General features: G+C 30.7%; 2 protein-coding genes across 7 annotated transcripts; one reads left to right on the plus strand and one right to left on the minus strand.

The window, feature by feature from the left end:
- The first annotated feature begins 1,457 nt into the window (after positions 1-1,457).
- Positions 1,458-5,422, plus strand: LOC141530042 (2-phosphoxylose phosphatase 1). Of its 2 annotated transcripts, XM_074246897.1 has the most exons (6): positions 1,458-1,517; positions 1,592-1,825; positions 1,910-1,990; positions 2,345-2,512; positions 2,578-3,146; positions 3,464-5,422. In XM_074246897.1, the coding sequence occupies exons 3-6, from the start codon at positions 1,912-1,914 to the stop codon at positions 4,199-4,201; spliced, it is 1,554 nt and encodes a 517-aa protein (XP_074102998.1). In that variant the 5' UTR covers positions 1,458-1,517; positions 1,592-1,825; positions 1,910-1,911; the 3' UTR covers positions 4,202-5,422. The 2 variants fall into 2 exon arrangements, with proteins under 2 accessions (XP_074102998.1, XP_074102997.1); XM_074246896.1 differs by having other exon boundaries at positions 1,592-1,990.
- A 140-nt stretch (positions 5,423-5,562) lies between these two features.
- Positions 5,563-18,194, minus strand: LOC141530035 (uncharacterized). Of its 5 annotated transcripts, none has more exons than XM_074246877.1 (11): positions 18,001-18,194; positions 17,655-17,771; positions 17,017-17,274; positions 14,694-16,946; positions 12,922-13,879; positions 12,648-12,775; positions 12,193-12,243; positions 11,532-11,699; positions 10,929-10,994; positions 9,770-10,453; positions 5,563-9,648 (listed from the first exon to the last, which is right to left on the minus strand). In XM_074246877.1, the coding sequence occupies exons 1-11, from the start codon at positions 18,058-18,060 to the stop codon at positions 5,674-5,676; spliced, it is 8,718 nt and encodes a 2,905-aa protein (XP_074102978.1). In that variant the 5' UTR covers positions 18,061-18,194; the 3' UTR covers positions 5,563-5,673. The 5 variants fall into 5 exon arrangements, with proteins under 5 accessions (XP_074102978.1, XP_074102977.1, XP_074102979.1 ...); XM_074246876.1 differs by having other exon boundaries at positions 12,193-12,246; XM_074246878.1 differs by lacking the exon at positions 12,193-12,243.
- Between the last annotated feature and the right edge of the window lie 36 nt (positions 18,195-18,230).

Raw genomic sequence — 18,230 nt, forward strand, 5'->3', positions numbered from 1 at the left:
TAAATGAATATTAATCAAAATGTTTGCATTTTTTATTAATATTTTTCAAAATGAAAAATTAATTCGAAGGTAATTATGCCAAACTGAGACTTTGTTTATTTTTGGTCGTAAAAATAATTGAAATTTTTTCATTTTTTTTTCTGTCCGACGTCACAATTAATTTTCGAGTAGAAGATTGAAAAAAAAAATTTTTTACATCGAATTTTCAATTTTCATGGACAAAAAAAGTACTTTTCTATGTTTTTCATAGAAAATTACCAGCAAAAATTTTTTTCTTTTGAAAAAGCATGAAAAATTAAATAAATTAAAAAAAAAATATGATAATTATCATGATTTAAAAATTTTTAATGAATCGCTCGAGCGGCACTTGAGAATAATAACCAATTTAACATAATTGTACTTATTTAGAAATTGCATCAACAACTCTTGATATTTTAAAAATAATCAACCCAGTAATTATCAATAAATAAATAAAAATTGTTCTCTAAATATAAAATACGCATTAATGTATTGAGATCAAGGCCTCAGTAATTTTTTTACATATTCTATAAATAGAATTATCACGAACCGATTGATAAAACTTGATCAAGAACCCAGGAGGGTTGAAAAGAAACCCAACTAACCAACGAGAATTTCCTCACTCATACAATTTACATCTAGTCAATTGATCATGTGTTATATTACATAAACCGAAGTCCTTGGTACCTATTGGGAATATAAAAACGTCATGTTTAATTGACAATATATCTCTTTATATATTTTTTTCCTCGTCATCCAGTCACCCAAATAAATAAAAAAGCAAACCAAAAAAAAAATATATCTATCACAGATTAAGATATTCGAGCGATCCCTATTTCCCCTCGGCGTCTTTGCTTTCTAAAAATAGCAACAGGACTCGTGTACGTCACACCGAGACCTGAGATTCGTTATTTATTTTAGTTGCAAATGTCATAAGTCACCTTCAAAATACTCATTTAATTGAAATCCAATCCAAATTATTTCCAGCTTTCAATAATAATACCCCCATTAACGATAACGATAACGATAACGATAACTAACGACTAATAATAAATCTCCGGGATAATTTATTAGCAGACAGTAGTACAAGTCACTCAAGAGTCTGGCCTTCCTTGATTTGTTAAAAATATTAATAAATGAATCGATCAATCATTTAATATTAATCACGCATTTATTTATTCTTAAATCGCGTAATTTATTTTTTTATTAATTTCTGCTGTAGAATTAATGAAAAAAATTTTTAAAAATAAAACGATGTAAATTACATCGATGGAAATTTTTTCCAAAAAAAAAACCCGCGTAATTTGTGTTATTTAAATAAAAAAAAAATAAATAAATAAAAAAAATACGCACGCGCAATTTTACTTGGGGAACAATTGCGCAAGTCCACCCGATAATTTCACCTCGTCGACAACTAGCATCACCACACACTTGTCTCTGGTCTGTAACCTGTGTCTTAGCGACACGATAAAAGTCTATTGACGTCTACTGACACACAAGTAATAACTTTATCTCTCTATTTGTCGCAGTAATTTAATTATAGTAGTTTAAGTAAATAAATAATCTGTTGCAGGTGAAGTGTCGAGACGTAACTGTCAGTGGTTGAATCGAGTAATCAGTTTTATGATTTCCGAGTTTGGTTTTACCTAGTGTGAGGGCATTGATTGCGAAAACGGGAGATGCCGGAACAGCATTATTTTGGTACATAATAAAAGGATGACACGTTTTCTACCAGGACATACGCCCAATCGTCTTTATTGTTTTTGTTATTTTGTTATTACTCAAGACGCTTGCTGAAGCGTCGACGGTATTTAACGAATAAATTTTCATCATATTTGAAAGTTGAACTGGAAAAAAAAAATTGTTTTTTTAATTACTATCATGCTCACAGAAATGGTTCGGCTCTCTTACCAACATCGTGCTTTTTATTGCTATGTTATACTCAGTATTTGGATATTCCTTCTCGTTGCTGGTAATTTATCTTAATTATTTATTAATAATAAAAATAGTATTATTTTACTGAATAGAAAAAGTTTTTTTTTTTTAATTTTCTCTATTAACATTTGCAATTTATCAGTTTTATTTAAAAATAGAAAAAAATTGTCGGGTGACCTTTAAAAATAGTCGAGATAAAACTTTTTATTTTTAGATAAATAAAATAATAAATTATTTTTTAAAATTCATTTAAAAACAATTTAAAAATATCTTACGTGTGTAATATTTCAATGATTTATTTAAAAAAAAAAAATAAAAAAAAAAAAAAAGTTATTAAAAGTCTGCTACTTTTAGTACCGCATTTATTTTAAAATGAAATTTTTTTTTATAGGCATGTACAAGTACATCGGAAATAATGAAAAAAATTCTATTCAAAGCAAGCCACTGAGTAGCGATGTACCGGTTCGCGAATTTGCCAGGCATTTTAAACCAGATATTAAAAATAAACGAATATTCAAACTGTGCAATCCACCGGATGACATCAAGATTGGATCTGAAGGTAAAAAAAAATGAATAAATTTATTAATTTATTAATTAAAAAATAAAATGTTACAATGTTTACAGGAAAAATCGATGGAAACTTGACATTGGAAGGAGTAATTATATTTATAAGACACGGAGACCGCGGACCATTATCCCACATACGTAATATCAGTACGGTTAATTGTGCGGGTGATTTTAGTTCAAACCCAAAACTAGAGAGTGTTTACCAAAATTATCAGAATTTCATATTAAACTCGACGGCGTATACACAATCAGCCTGGTCGCAGTTCTTGGGTCCGTTTCACGGGTTCCCTATGCTGCCTAACAATGTCAAAGAGTGCAAAATAGGCGAGCTGACGACTCTGGGCATCAGCCAGTTGCTCAAGACGGGGCTGATACTAAAAAATGCATATTACAAAAAACTAAATCTTGGTAACAGCACAGTGTTGTCTAAAGATGTTGTTGTATATAGCACGAGATACCGAAGAACTGTACAAAGTGCCATAGCTCTTCTTTATTCTTTTTTGCTAGAGAACGAAGTCTTCCAAAATTTCGGAAAAATTTCTATCCGCGAAAGCTCGAGTCTCACTTTTTGTAATACTGACTGTGCTTGTCCGGCTGCGGAAAAATTTGTTAAACAATATAATAAGGTAATTATTTTATTTCGACTTTTTTTCATTTTATTCTAATTTACCGCAGGCATAAAAATTGAAAAAAAAAAAAAAAAAAAATTACCTCAACTTTTACTTGATTAATTTGCCAGTTATATTAAAAATTTATAATTGAAATTCAATCCGTACTTATTTTTACAAATGTTCAATGAGCCTCTCATATAAGAGAAGTCAATTAGTAATTGTTAAAACCTCATTTGTAATGAATTTTAATTAAAAGTAACGGAGTTTTTTTTTTTTGTTAATTAAAAAGACTATTTTATACAAAGGAGTAATTAATAATAATGAATTTTCAGGAAACAAGCGATCGATTAAAATCACATCCAGCGGTAATAGAATTAATAAAACAATCATCAAATGTAGTATTCGAAATGCCGGATCAAGCGCAAACAAAGCATCCAGATACACTTAAAGATGCATTGTTAACATACATTTGCCACGGATCATCGCTTCCATGTGTAAACTACGAAAGCCAGCGTATTTGTGTTAAAACAGACCACGTTACCGGACTGTTTGCTTACATTGAATGGGAATCGAGGCTCAATATCAAGAGCTCAAATCGCCGCAAGTATGGACTATTGAGAGCTTACGGGCTGTTGCGAAACGTTGTCTCCCACATGGTACAAATGATATCCGAATCAAAGCCAAAAATAGTCCTGTTTTCCGGTCACGATAAAACACTCGAGTACTTGGCGAGCGCTCTTGGGATTGTTGTTGATCACGCCATTTCGCCGCACTACGCTTCCCGATTTGTTATTGAAATTTGTCGCGCTAATTCCAAAAACGAGAACCACGTCGCTAATGATTTTTATTTTCGCGTTATTGTTAATGGAAAAGACGTTACTCAGACTATTGCTTTTTGTAAAAATTCTAATTATTACAGTGGTAATTATGCCGACAAAAATGATGACGGCGATTTTTTAAAAAAAGAATACAAACTTTGTCCTATTGAAGCGATTATACGACAATTGCATGACGACTATTTTTTACCTTTTAATGCTACTAATTTCAAAGACGCTTGTTTTAATCATTGATTGTTTTAATATTATTTTAACATACTTTATTTTTATTTTTATCTCTGTAAACATGCAGGTAGTGTTTAAAATGGTTGAAGTGATGAATAGTTTATCGAAAGTTATTTATAGTTTTTAATCAATATCCATAAAGTCAATGTAAAAAAATTTTTTTACATTGACCTTTATGTAAAATTCTGACCTTTTTCTATTTTTTTTTCAACCGTAGAAAATTAAAGTTTTATTTATTTTTTTTTTTTTTTAATGCACTAGTTATTACGCAGGTACTAATTTAATTATTAAAATAATCAGAGCATTGCTTACATGTATCAAACATTTAAGTTATTGCTGAAATGTAGATAAAAATTCTTTAACGCCTTAAAAAAAAAAAAAAAAAAAAAAAAAAATTACAAATCTCTGCTACTATACATTTTCTCTATGATGTTTTATAAAAATGTTGACAATGAGTGTATGGATACTCATTATATATATTTTATCATACAACTTATATTGATGTAAATATGTAAATAACTACTCGGAGCAATTTTATTATTTGAGTGTGATATCATCACACTACACGTGTCTAGTGTACTAATTAGACACACTTAACTAGACAAATAAAACATAAATTTAGAAGTAACTGAAAGTAAATAAAACAATCGATAATAAAACTTTGTAGACTCACTTTTTCACGAGACTAGGTCTTTAGATAAACAAGTATTAGTCTCAGTACAATTGAAAGTAGACATTAAAAAATAAAATACTATTGTCAATAGATGATCCGTCAAAGATAAATAATACAACGCAAAAAACAGATATTGAATGAAAACAAAATCTGAATATCAACGAACGTATTATTATTATTATTATTCTATGCTTGCAAATAAATACTCGGTAATTATTTGGTCAATGAAAAAATGTATTTATTTCTTTATTTATTTATCAACTTGTTAATTATTTAGTTATACATTAAGGCAACATTTTATTCACAGTTATAAAAGAAAAAGACTCTACAATAAATACTGAAATATACTAACTGTTGCAAAGGCACTGAGTTACATTTATTATTTCGATTTATCAACAATAATTGTTTATTTATGGCTATAATTATTTATTAATATAAACATTTTAGTTTTAATAAAAAATTTTTTTTTCCAGCACAATCAAAAATATTAAAAAAAAAAAAATGAACTTTGGTGTTTCTATGAAAATGGAAGAACGTCTGTGTAAATTTTAAATTCACGACACTCTGTACAATTATAATTTCTTACTACAACTATTAATTACATCAATCAATTATTTAAATAAAATTAATCAACAGTCAAAATCAATTTTTTAAAAAAATGCCGACAATTGATTGAATAATTTTTACCTATTTTACAAAAAAAAAAAAAAAAAAAAGTCATAACTCGTACAAAATATAAAAATATTATCCTAAATTACTATAATTTTATAAATAATTAAAAACAGAGAAAAAAAATTATAATACACTGTTAATTTTTCACTGGATTATTGGAATCAGCTTCATTCATGGCCAACCCAAGAATATTTTCGATGTTATGAAACCGCTGAGCGTAATATTCATAATCAATACCACCCAACGGATTACCATTATCAGGATTAGCAGAAGTAGAAGTAGCTGTAGTTGAACTGTTTCTAGGATTATCCTTATTATTAGATAATAAGTGATTTGCAAGTTGGACTCGTAAATTTGGATAAGTTTGATCTGATTGAGTAAGCATTGTCGGAGCTGGTTTTCTTTTACCACTTCTCCATCTCTGTACCATCCATTTCATGCGACGTAAGCCAATAACAAGCAGTACCGCGGATCTGAAACGCGCTCTGGGGCAGGTTTTTACAACATGGAGTGTCTGCTCAGATATAAATGAACGTTCCACAGAAGTTAATTTTGCCAACATTGACCTCGCATTATCTTCAGACAACTGATATCCACCAATGACACAGAGTAAGTAGCGTTTTTGGAAAGCCAAAGCCTTTCTTTTGCTATCCACACGCATATATTTCGCATAAATATACTGAAGTTTCATCAACAGCTGACTATTATCATGCGAAGACGTAACTCCATCACTATGCTGTAGCATTAATTCCAATTCTTTGACGCGTATGACATATCTTTCAATTTCTTCCCGGGCTTTAATTAATTTATCGTGCAAAACTCCTTTCTCAAGCGAGTATCTTGCATTTTCACTGGTCAGTTCGCTGATTTGATTAATCAATTTAGCAGACATGTTTTTATCTCCAGCAGAGTTTTCTTGTAAAAATCCCTTCGACAACTCTAGCTCTCTGTTGAATCTAGCTTGCAGTTCTGCCCGGAGCTCTTCAATCACTTCCTTCAAACGTTCTTCATCATTCTTGGCAACGCTTAATTTCTTCTGAAGCACACTCTCGCTTTTCCTCAAGTTAGCCAACACATGAGTCACCTGATCTTGTTCAATTTGCGCTCTTTCCAATTGTCGTTTTAATTCCTTAGAATCAATCTCCAGATCACGCATCACTTCTTTGGTGCTCTTAAGCTCGTGTCTCAAATTCTTCAACTCATTCTGTTCTTCACTGCGCTGGGTTTGTTTCTTTTCATCGGCTTCTAGAATACTGTCCAAACGTTTCTTCAGCCATTTAGATTCGTCTTGATAGCTCTTTAGCTCTTCTTTAGTCCGTTTTAGCTCAATCTCCAGATGCTCTTTACTACTTTCAACAAGAGCTATTTGACTCAACAAACGTTCTCGTTCCTCTAACTCGATTTCCAGTTGCTTTTCATAACGATTTTTCTCAGCTTGATTTATTTTTAATGTATCTTGTAATTCAATAAGCTCCCTTACAACCTTCTCATACTTTTCAGCCATCATCAAGTCGTTTTTCTCAGCTTCCAGTAACTCAGGCGACGAAGAAATATTAGCTGACCGCTCGGGTTCTATCGTTTCTTTAAGGTTATTCAATTTAACCTGTAGCAACTTGTAATTTTGCCTGGCAGTGGCCAAACTATCTCTTAATTCTTTCTCTACGTCCAACGATGTAGTCAAACGTAATCTCAATTCTTTTATAATATCAGCGTCTTCCATTTGTGTTCTACGTGATTTATTTTTTTCCTTTTGTACATGTATTTGCAAATCACGAATCATTATCTTATGTACCGATAAATCTTCAACTAAAGCCATATTTTTTTTATTCTCACCGTCAAGATCTGATTTTATTTCCAGGATTCTGTTTTCATAATCCATTATTTGTGACTTTAATATATCCTGTTCAATTTCCAGTTCATTCTTTTCATATTGTAACTGTTCATTTAATTTATTAGCTTGCTTTAATTTTCGTCGAATATCAGAGTACTGTTGCATTATTTTTTCAATATCTTGCTCAACGGGTTTAATTGAGTTGCAAGCGTGATCTACTCTTCGACCCATCGTTAGTTCTTCAGATTCATTTTCGATGGCGTCCAATATTTTTCTATCCAAATCAGCGGATAAATTCAATTCACGTTGCACCATATCTTCAATATCAGCGCCTTCCGATGACTGTCTAACAGATTCGTCCTTTAAAATTTCTAATTCTTGTTTCAACTTAGCCACCATTTTAGTCAACTCGTCATTAAACATCCTCTCTTCCTTGAGTTTTTTTCTTAGCTCGATAACATTCCCAGATTCTTTGATTTTACTTTGAATAGTTTCTAAAGAACGCTGTAAACTTTTACTATCATCGGTCATCTGTTTTATTACTTTATCCTTTTCCTTAATATACTCCTGCAAATGATGAATCTCCTGATCTTTATCAGTCATTGGATAAGTGTTAGATAAACTCCTACGCCTTGCCATTTCTTCCAACCTTTGGATCAATTCATCCCGGCTATTTAACCCGTCAGTCAAACGTTTAATATCACTTTGCTTGTCCAACAAATCTTTGCGACAGCTTTCAAATTTAGTCTTAAAAGTATACAGCTGTTTATTTTCATTTTCAATCTCAACATTACGAGTTTTAATAGTTTCTATTGTAATATCTTTCTCAAAAATAATATCTTTCAAATTTTTCAATTCTTGAACTTTTTCTCGTATTGTCGTTTGATACGCCATATTATCATCACATATTTTTCTAATATCTTTCCTCAAAGTATCATTTTCATTCTGCAATTCATGAAGTACTTGTTCATTTGCTTGTAATTTATCTCTATAAATTTCCAGCTCTTCATTACGAATTTTCAGTATATTTTCAACCTCCTCCAAATCATTTCGAATTTTCTTTTCCGACTCCTGCGACAATTCATACTGATTTTTATAGAATACTTTATCGCGTATAACCGTATCAATAGAATCTTTAAATTCAGCTCGCAATTCATCAAGACTTTTTTGCAAAGCATCGAGTTCCAATTCGCGTTTGCTCAGAGTTGCCGATTTTGCTTGCAACTCTTTGTGAATAGCTTTTAATTGATTTTCCAAATCTTCAATACACGGTTGTGATAAACTAGACCCAACTAATACTGACTTGGTGCGCGTAGGTGTTATTTTATCCGTCTTTGACAAGCTACCCGACTGTTTATTTTTACTCGTCGATCCTCCAGCTCCATCAGATACAGCACTACTATTACGTTTTGGTGAATTAAATTCTCCTTCGCTGTGTACTGATTCAATAGTGGATAACTGCGGCTGTGAAACATGCTGAGAGCTTGCGAAGCTGTATGGCTGACTGCTTAATTCAAGCGGTGGAATCCTTAAATCTGATTTTTGTAAATCCACAAACGGAATTGATGACCCGTCAAGCTGATCATTTGTAACAAATGAACCCGGAACTTTTGCCGCAGATATATTTAAAGCTGTGTTATGTAAAACATTGGAGCCCTCACGAATCGCTTCGGATATTTCTTCACACTCTGAGTGTATTGATAAAATATCACTCAATGTTCTTGCGCTGTTTTTCGGCTCATTTTTACCATGTTGAAGATTACCTTCTTCCATCTGTAAAGAAGCGTACACTTCAAATTGCTTCTCTTTTTTCGACAATTGCTCTTTGAGGTGATCAATCTCTTCATTCTTGTCAGTGAGCATTGACTCAATCAATTGCGGTAATTCTTGTTGTGCCCGTTCTTGACTACTGCATTTAGTTTCCAACACACGTTTTTCCTGCTCTAGAAGTTCAACGCGATTTTTCAACTCATTTATTATGTCATTCTCCGTTTGTACGACTGTAAAAAGCTCATCCTGTTTATCCTGCAATAACTGAGACGTACGTTCAAGCTGATATTTTACATCGAGTAGCTCACGATCCTTGTTAGCTAATTCTTGCTCCATTGAATGAACTTTAGTATTGACTTCGTGCAACTGTAATTCAAGACGTGACGTAGCTTGTCGTTGAGCAAACGGTGCACTCTGTTTATACTGCTCCAATCGACCGCGCATCGCTTCGATTTGAAACAGCTGCTCTGAATTTGTTTGCTGTAAGATTTCTTGTTCGGCTTGTAATTCCTATAATGAAAAAAAAAAAAAATAAATAAAAATAAAAATAAATAATAATAATAATAATAATAAATAGTTAGGTAAAAAAATTTCTTGTTTACAATTTTAAAAATAAAAATAAAATACAAACCTCATTTTGAATTTTCAAAGTAGATAATTGCATATCAAGGTCTTTAATCCGTTTGAGAGCGACTTCTTCAGCTCGAGTATGTTTTAACAATTTATCTTTTAATTTAAGAAGCTGATCAAGCGGTAGAGTAGGCGGTGCATTAGGATCATCAGGTGTAGGACATCTTGTAGCGTCAATTTGATCGCGTATAGAAACATCTTCACTGGGTTGGCTAATACTCAAGTTAGAACCACACATATGAAGTGTTTCTAATTCCTTAGTCTTTTTATCCAAGTGATTTTGCATATCTTGTAGCTCAGATTTCATTTGCCTTAAAGCCGTAGAATTAACATTAAAGTGTTCTGTACTTAATTTGTGCTTTCTTAGTTCTTCTTGCAAATGAATTATATGATCTTCTTGTATATTCTCACCGCCTAATTTAAGAGTCTCTAACTCTTGGACCAACTCCTGATTATGCTGACTCTGGGAGGAAATTATTTCTTTGTTCTGTTCAATTTGATTTAGCAAATGCTTCTCTATCTCGGTTTTTGATTCAAGTTGAGTCTCCAAGCTCACGATAATGTCTCGAAGTTCCCATATTTTATCAACAGCTGCTTTCAATTCATCATCGACAGCGGTTTTCTTTGATTCCAAGTCTTGTATTGTCTGAGACATTTCACGTATTTGTTGCTCCAACCCTTCGACCTAGTAAAAAAAAAATATCAATTGTTTAAGTTGGTATTTAATTAATAACTCAAGTTCTTGTAATTAAAATAATTACATTGTTGAATTATTTTATTTTTATTAATTAATTTATTGATTCTTGTCAAATGAACGATTACCACTGTGCCTTTTAATTGGAGCAAGAGATAGATCCCTTCTTTACATCTAATATTAAGCCTCCAATAAAGAGAAACTAATCCCATACAATTTAATTATGTAATATCCGATACTACTACTAATTAAATTTTAAGCAATTAGTCCTTCCTTCCCTTGAGGGCTCTGAGATATATAACAGGCTTACTACTGAATATATTTCAGTATATACAGTGCTATGATCACATAGCCAGTTTAAAGTAGTAACCATTCAGAATACAAGAGTTTTTAAATCCATTCTACCATATAAGCTTTAAATAGATAAAAAAAAAAAATTAATATATTAATAATTATATAAACTTACGTCTTGCCCATCAAAATTTTGAAGCGTAGGAATGACCAATGATGGTTCAGGAGACAGTGAAGCCGGCTTTTGTGTGTGTATCAAATAGAAAACCAAGACCACAGTGCAGAAAAACTCGTGTTAATAAAATTAGCAATAGTGCGTGTTATATATAAGCTTAATTGTTAAATTCTCATTATTATAAGTTGAGTTAAATTTACTGCCAGCTCTACCAATTTATAAACTCTTTTATATTAAATGACAATAGAATTAAAAATAATTTAATTGAATAAAAAAAATGATAGAACATGTCTAAGCAATTTAACTCTCTTAAATTATCACAAAAGCATATTTTAATTCTAATTACCGCCACAATAACTTATAATTATAAACAGATATTTTATTTTTGTGTCAGTGTGCCAAAAAAAAAAATTATTAAAAAAAATTGTGTTACATGTGAATGATGAATGATTAAAAAAAAGATAATTATTAAAAACCTAAATAATAATTTATGAATTAATTTAGTAAGAAAATGATTGAATGCGAGTTAAGCTATACTGTCTTAATAAAATTAATGATGTGTTTGAAAAAAAAAAAAAATGTCATTTTTTGTGTAGACTTTACCTCAGATGAAATACGCAAATCGCGTTCCTTCTCGCGTTCACGTTCTTTAAGATATTCTTGTAACGCTTGTATTTGTCGTGCTGCATCGTCGCGTTCAATCTCACGCTCACTAGCTTGCTCCTCGAGGAACTTACGAGTTGAACGTAATTGCTTATCCGCCGCTTCAATCTAAATACGCAGATCAAGTGGTTAATTAGTTACAAGAGTTATTTAATAATTCCTATAAATTTGTTTTATTCTTATAAAAATAAAGATTTATTTTTTAACATATTTATAATAAATTATAGTTATTTTTATACTGAAATTAAAATTTTAAAAATCGACATGCAAAGCTTTTTTAAAAAATCAATACGCAAAACATGCTCATGTTTATCTTTTAAAAAAAAAAAAAAAAAAAAAAAAGCCATCTTCATATTTATAATTGTACTTTGTAAAAAAATTGATAGTGTTGGTCATACACCATGAAAAATAAAGATAAGATAATACTTTTAACACAAGAAATTTTAAGCAGTAATGATTATGCGTTGTTTATATATTTACTAATTAGATACTCTTACAAAAGCATGATTCTAAATAAATATGGTAAATAAAAAGCTGTCGATAAACTCATCTTGTAAATATTAATTAATAAAATTGAATTATTAGTAGTTCAATAATTTACCTTTTGACATCGAACCTTTGATATGCTTGGGGAAGGAGGGGACATTAACACCTGCTGGCAATACAATACTAATAAATTTGATTTTAATTACTAAGAGGAACATTATACGATGAATGTGGGTTCCTGACAGAAAGGTAAAAAGCTCTGGTACTTTTGTAATTAATTGGTAGTTTTAACCCGTAACGTTATTTATATTACTCCGAATCTATTTATTACAAATAAAAATATAAAGCTTTCAATGGTAAAATTAAAAAAAAAAAAATGAGAAAAATTTCAAAGTTTTTTAATAAAGGACAGATGAAAAGTGTTCAACACTGCAAATACACTTATAAATTAATAATTAAATCACTTCAAATTTCAAATATGCTTCATCCCAGCTAATCTCTAGTATGTAAAATGCTTTTAAAAAATATTCATGCAGTGCAATATTTAATTTTATGAAAAATATTCAGTACCTGTTGTTGTAAGTCTTCTTTTTCTTTTCTATTGTCTTCTGATTGTTTATCGTGATATCTACATAACTCTTCAATCAATTGAAGTAAGTATGAATTATCACCAGCTCCATTCATAATCGCTTGTCTCGCTGTAATTATATTTAATCAATTAATTACCCAAAATATTATCACATTAAACTAAAAACTGTCATTAGTAACATAGAAGGTATTTTACAAATACTATTTATATTTATGTTAATATCAGACGAGTGTTAATAAAAAAGTTATTGAGTACCTCTTTCATGTAATTGGTTGAAGTCTTGTACAACAAGTTCTCTTTCCGTATTATCCTGTTCACCATACCCTTCAGAAATAATTTCTTTTCGAGTATCAATGGCTATTAATTTTTGCTGAAGATCCATTATTTTACATTTCAATTGCTGTGATTCATCTTGATATTCTTCAATAGTATTTTCAGCCTCAGAAAGTCTAGCATTAAGTTCCTCATTAATTTTAGTTGTCCAAGAAATTTGTTTTGTCAGAGCATCAATCACCGAATCGTCGGATGATAAATTAACGTCAAATATTTCCGCACTTTCTGTTTTTAATCTCTGTAAACATTTTTGTAACTCAATGCGTAATTTGCCCGCAATATCGTTATCAGCTTCGATTAAATCGATCAAAATATTAGAATCTTTTTTCATAATTGTGGATATTTGACTAGGCAAAGGAGCAAAATGAACTCGCTTTATTTTCATCGTAGGAGATAAAGATGTAGATGTCGTTAAATTAATATCTGCTTCACTCTTATATAAATCTGTTTCATCATTTGTTAAATTGTTAATATTTGATATTTGTCGTTTTAATACTTGCGTTATTAATATATTATTTAATTCTTCTTCACAACTAGCAAAATATTTAATGAGTTCTTCTACTGAACTTTTAAGTGTCGCACATGTTTTGTATAAATTATCTCGTTGGATGGATTCATCATCATTATTTACTAAACTTACATGTTTATTTTGATTACAAGCCTTAATTTCAATACTTAATTTATTAACTTCTTCTTGGTAACGTTCAATTGTTTTACTTAAATTACGCGAGTGTTCTTCCTTCAATTGATTTATTTCACGCAAATGATCTTCTTTCAATTTTTCTATATCACGTTTTGCATTGTTGGTAAATTTATTACGCAGTTCCAGAAGTTCTGGAGGCCAATTTTCTTCCGAATATGATTCAGCGCTAACTAAAGCCTGTAATTAAATAACAATGACAATAATTACGTACTTGAATATATTTTAATTTGTAAAAGATTAAAAAAACAAAAACTATCTGAAAAAAATGTTTGTTAAAGAAAAAAATAAATGAAAACGAGCATGCGATAAATTGAAATTCATAAAAACAGAGGATTAAAAAAATAAACAAAAAAGTTTTAAAATATAAAAAAAATATTGATGAACAGGTGGCGAAGGGCTACCTGAATTTGTTCCTGGAGTGCGTTGACAATATCACATTTGGCGAGTGCAATTTGTTCCGCAAGCTGCTGGCTGTAGGCAGCCCGTAGCTCGGTTAACTCGCTACTCTCGACAGCAGCATCCAATTCTGTTTGACAAAGCTGCATGCGCACGTTGGTTACACACGCAGTTATTATTGTTAGTTACAAATGGACATTTGTTGCGGGTTAATAGTCACGGTATAATTAATTTATTATTCTACCAGAGTTTTAATGTCTCTTTTATTGGAGCATGCTTAATGAATAAGGTAAATATATCAGATTACCCGAAAATTTCATTCAATTACTATTAAAGAAAACTAATTTTTTAAATTGATTTTTCGAAACTAAATAATCAATTTATTGCAATTATAAATAAACGATTATCGCTATCTAAATGATATTTTAAATTTAAGGGCCAGTTTTTTAATTTGAGATAAAATTTTATTTGATGCTTATATATATCTATAGATTTCATGTATGTAGATATACTGGCAATAATAATTTTACCCTGGATAAAATTTTATCTCGGATTGAAAAACTGCCCCTAAGTATTTAAAAGTACAATAAATTACCTGGTGTACTTTAGTTTCAAGAATAGAATTGCGATTCAAGTCTTCACATTTAATATGATGACAATCAGCTGTCACTTCAGTTTTGGAGTTATCAACATTTTTATTATTAATACTAACAATACAGTCGCCACCGCCTCCACAATACAAGTCATCAGCCATTTCTTCAACTTCACTGTCATCAGACATTTTTTTTGATTGTTGACTGAACACATCCTCAGAATATTGTTTTTCTATTTGCACGCACTTGTCCTCAAAATACGTTCTCACTTCTTCCATTTCTTGAGCATGACGTTTTTCCATATCAGCTTTAAGTTTTTCCCAATTATCTCGGGCTTTCAAAAGCTCGATATTTTCTTCCTTTAATTTTTGATTCTCCAATTCAATATTTTCTGTCCTAACATGCAAACAATTCAGCTGCTTTCCCAAATGACTAAGACTAGAAATTTTATCCGACGTACTAATACTCTCATCTTCATACTTACACGAAGAAATAGCAATTTTATCACTAGACTCTTCCAACTGATCGATTAGATCATTGGTAGTAGTATTATTATTATTACTGAACGTCGTCATTATTGAATCAGTAAAACGACTTTCATTAATGGCAAGTGTTTGATTTAAACGTTCACCAACTTCAGCACAATGCTCCCAAGCTCGGGCAAGTCCGCTTTTAGCTTGATCACACTCAGCTTTGTACTGTTTAATTTTTTCCATAGCCTTGCGAAGCTTAGTATCTGCTTCCGTGAGCTCCTGATCTTTTTGTTGAAGAGCCTGCTTCAACTCCTCAATCTCCCTCTTAAAAGACTCTATTTTGTTCGAATCATTACGAATATCCTTTTGCTCCGACAAAGAATCATTTAAAGATGTAGAGTTAACATCAGGGAAATAAATAGAACTAGGAAAAGGTTGAGGTACTGTAGCGTTTGATTCTTTCATTGTTTTTAATTCAGACATCATTTTGTCACACCTATTTTTAGCATCCTTGAATTGTTTTTCATAAGACTCTTTCTCTAAATTGGTCTCTTCTAGCTGTTTGGTGATTTTTGAAATTTTATCCTCAAGACCACTAATCTTATCAGTTAATTTTTTTTCTAATGAATCTTTTTCTTCCAACCGTTTCTTCATCATCTCATACTGAATACTAAAATCATCAAATGTCTGATAAGTTGTAACATTTATTTCACTAGCAAAACTAGCATTAAGACCACTCATACGTGACAACGATTTATCATATTCAAAACCTCTGTGATTCTTAGCTCTTTCTTGTGATTGAGTATTTTCAATCAAAGACTGTGTTGCTGCGTATTTAGCACTCACATCATCATACTTTGATTGAAGTGTTTCATAATCGCGCTTAAGTGTCTCAACATTAATCAATGCTTCTTCTAAAGATCTCTCAATGCTTTCTTTTGAGTTCAAAACACTGCTAGCAGCCATGTATTTAACAGTTAACTCTTCAACTTGTACTTTGTGTAATTTTATCTGTTCCTCAAGCATTTCTTTATCTTGTTGACATAGCATCAATTGTCTCTTAGCATGATTTAAATCAGACATTACTAATTGTTCAGATTTAATTCGATTATCTAAATCCGTTTTAAGATTATTCACAGTTTTTTTATAAGTTGTTAATTGAGTTTGAAAAACATGCAACTCCTTGGAGTGTTTACTCTCAAGCGCTGGCAATTCAGAATTAAAACGCTCAAATAATCCTTTATACTGTTCTTCATAACGCTGTTTAATTTTTGCTACTTCGGCTTGATGATTAGCATCAATCTCTTTGATTTGCTGTTCATGTAATTGTTTTTGATCATCTATCTCAGCCTTGAATTTTTCAATTACTGACTCCGTTCTTTTTGTAATAGTATTTTTTGTCTCTTCATACATATTCATCATCTCTGAATATTTCTGTAGATCTTCATTGAGCTTATTTACGGTGAATTTATAACTAACTATTTCTGCATCCTGGGATTTTTTATCGACTTCCAGTTGATTTATTTGTTTACGAGAATCAAGTAATTGTTCATTAAGCTTTTGAACAACTTCTACATGATTACCTAAAGCCTCTTCTAAATCTTGAATCTTTTTATCAACATCCAGTGGTCCGTCATTATCACTCCGAGGCACAGAAATAGGTTTTAAAGCAGCCAATTGTGTTTTTAATGAATCTCTAGATGCTAGAGTTTGCTCCAATAGTACAGTCAAATGATTGATATATTCATCACGCTCCTTTATTGCTTGCTCAAACTCAAAAACCTAATGCAAAAATTTTTAATTCATAAATAAAATAATCCTATTGTTTACATTGATAACAATACACACTTACTTTACTTTTGTATGCATTAAAAAGGTCTTTATATTGAGTGCTGCTGTTCTGACTCTGTGAGGAATTCGGAGAACCAGCTTCGGCCCTCATGTTTTCAATTTCTGTACTCAATGACTCAATCATAGCCTCTTTACCTTGCATAAGTTCCTTCAACTCAGCTACACGACCCGCCATACCGTCAATATCGCCATCACCCTCTCCTTCGCTCATACTGATACTGCTCTGTGTTGTGTCTTTACATGAAGTATCTTCAAGCATCTAAATTTAATACAAACAAACAACTATTTATTTATGAATTTAAATTCATACTGGCCATAACAATAAGTATTTATTTATCAGTAGAATTTTAAGAGAAAAAATAAATAAATTTACACAGAAAAAAAAAACTGGAAAAATTACAGTTTTAGATTGTCAGTATGACAGATTTTATAAAAATTAAATTGTAAAATGTAATATTTACATTGAAAGCTTTGAAAATTAATATTCAAAGTTTGAATTACAAAAATGTTATTTCGAACTGTAATTTTTCTAGTTTTGAATACGACGGGACACTTATTACTATTTATAATATAATTTTTTAACTTTTCTTTTCTCCGTGTATTAATAATTTTATTTTTTTATATAATTTAATATTTTACCAAAAGGTTTTGTGGATCAACAGACTGCTGTGTATCATTGAGGACAAAACTTTCATCAGAAGGCTCTCCAGTTTGACTCGTATCAATATTTCGAAGTGACTCCTTATATCTGGCCAGCTGCAATAAAAATAATTCCAACTAAATTTAACCATTGGTTAATAATATGAATACTTAATTTTAAAAGAATATTAAATTCATTTACAGACAAAATTGTAATGACACTAACATTAAAAATCTTAAAATATTGTACGGGTACTAGAATCAAGTACAAGTACCAGTACCTAACAATGATTAAAATAACTCGTACTAATTATAAGCAATGAAATTAATATACATTACTACATACCATTTCTCTGCCGGCCTCCAAAGAACGTCTCTTAGCGCTTTTTTTCTTTTCACTGTCCATTTGTTTTTGTTATTAATATTTTTAGTCACTTACTAAATAAAAATTATATAAATATAAAAATCTCTGGATTTTAAAAACTATACAACTGTTTAATTACATTTTGTAACGAATTGTGATATGCAGTACACTCTTGCTTGTGTTCATTTATGAAATGCCCAGCTTGCGTTTAT

The sequence above is a fragment of the Cotesia typhae genome, unplaced genomic scaffold (assembly GCF_013202065.1).
Source record: "Cotesia typhae breed Kobodo isofemale line unplaced genomic scaffold, CoteBio_Ctyphae contig_48, whole genome shotgun sequence".
Taxonomy (NCBI): Eukaryota; Metazoa; Arthropoda; class Insecta; order Hymenoptera; family Braconidae; genus Cotesia; species Cotesia typhae.

Coding starts and splice junctions, on each gene's coding strand:
- LOC141530042 (XM_074246896.1), top strand. CDS start 1,900: ATGCTCACAGAAATGGTTCGGCTCTCTTACCAACATCGTGCTTTTTAT. Junction 1,991..2,344: donor GATATTCCTTCTCGTTGCTG/GTAATTTATCTT, acceptor TTTTTTTTATAG/GCATGTACAAGTACATCGGA. Junction 2,513..2,577: donor CATCAAGATTGGATCTGAAG/GTAAAAAAAAAT, acceptor CAATGTTTACAG/GAAAAATCGATGGAAACTTG.
- LOC141530035 (XM_074246876.1), bottom strand. CDS start 18,060: ATGGACAGTGAAAAGAAAAAAAGCGCTAAGAGACGTTCTTTGGAGGCC. Junction 12,247..12,647: donor AAGAAGACTTACAACAACAG/GTACTGAATATT, acceptor TTGTATTGCCAG/CAGGTGTTAATGTCCCCTCC. Junction 9,649..9,769: donor CTTTGAAAATTCAAAATGAG/GTTTGTATTTTA, acceptor TTTTCATTATAG/GAATTACAAGCCGAACAAGA.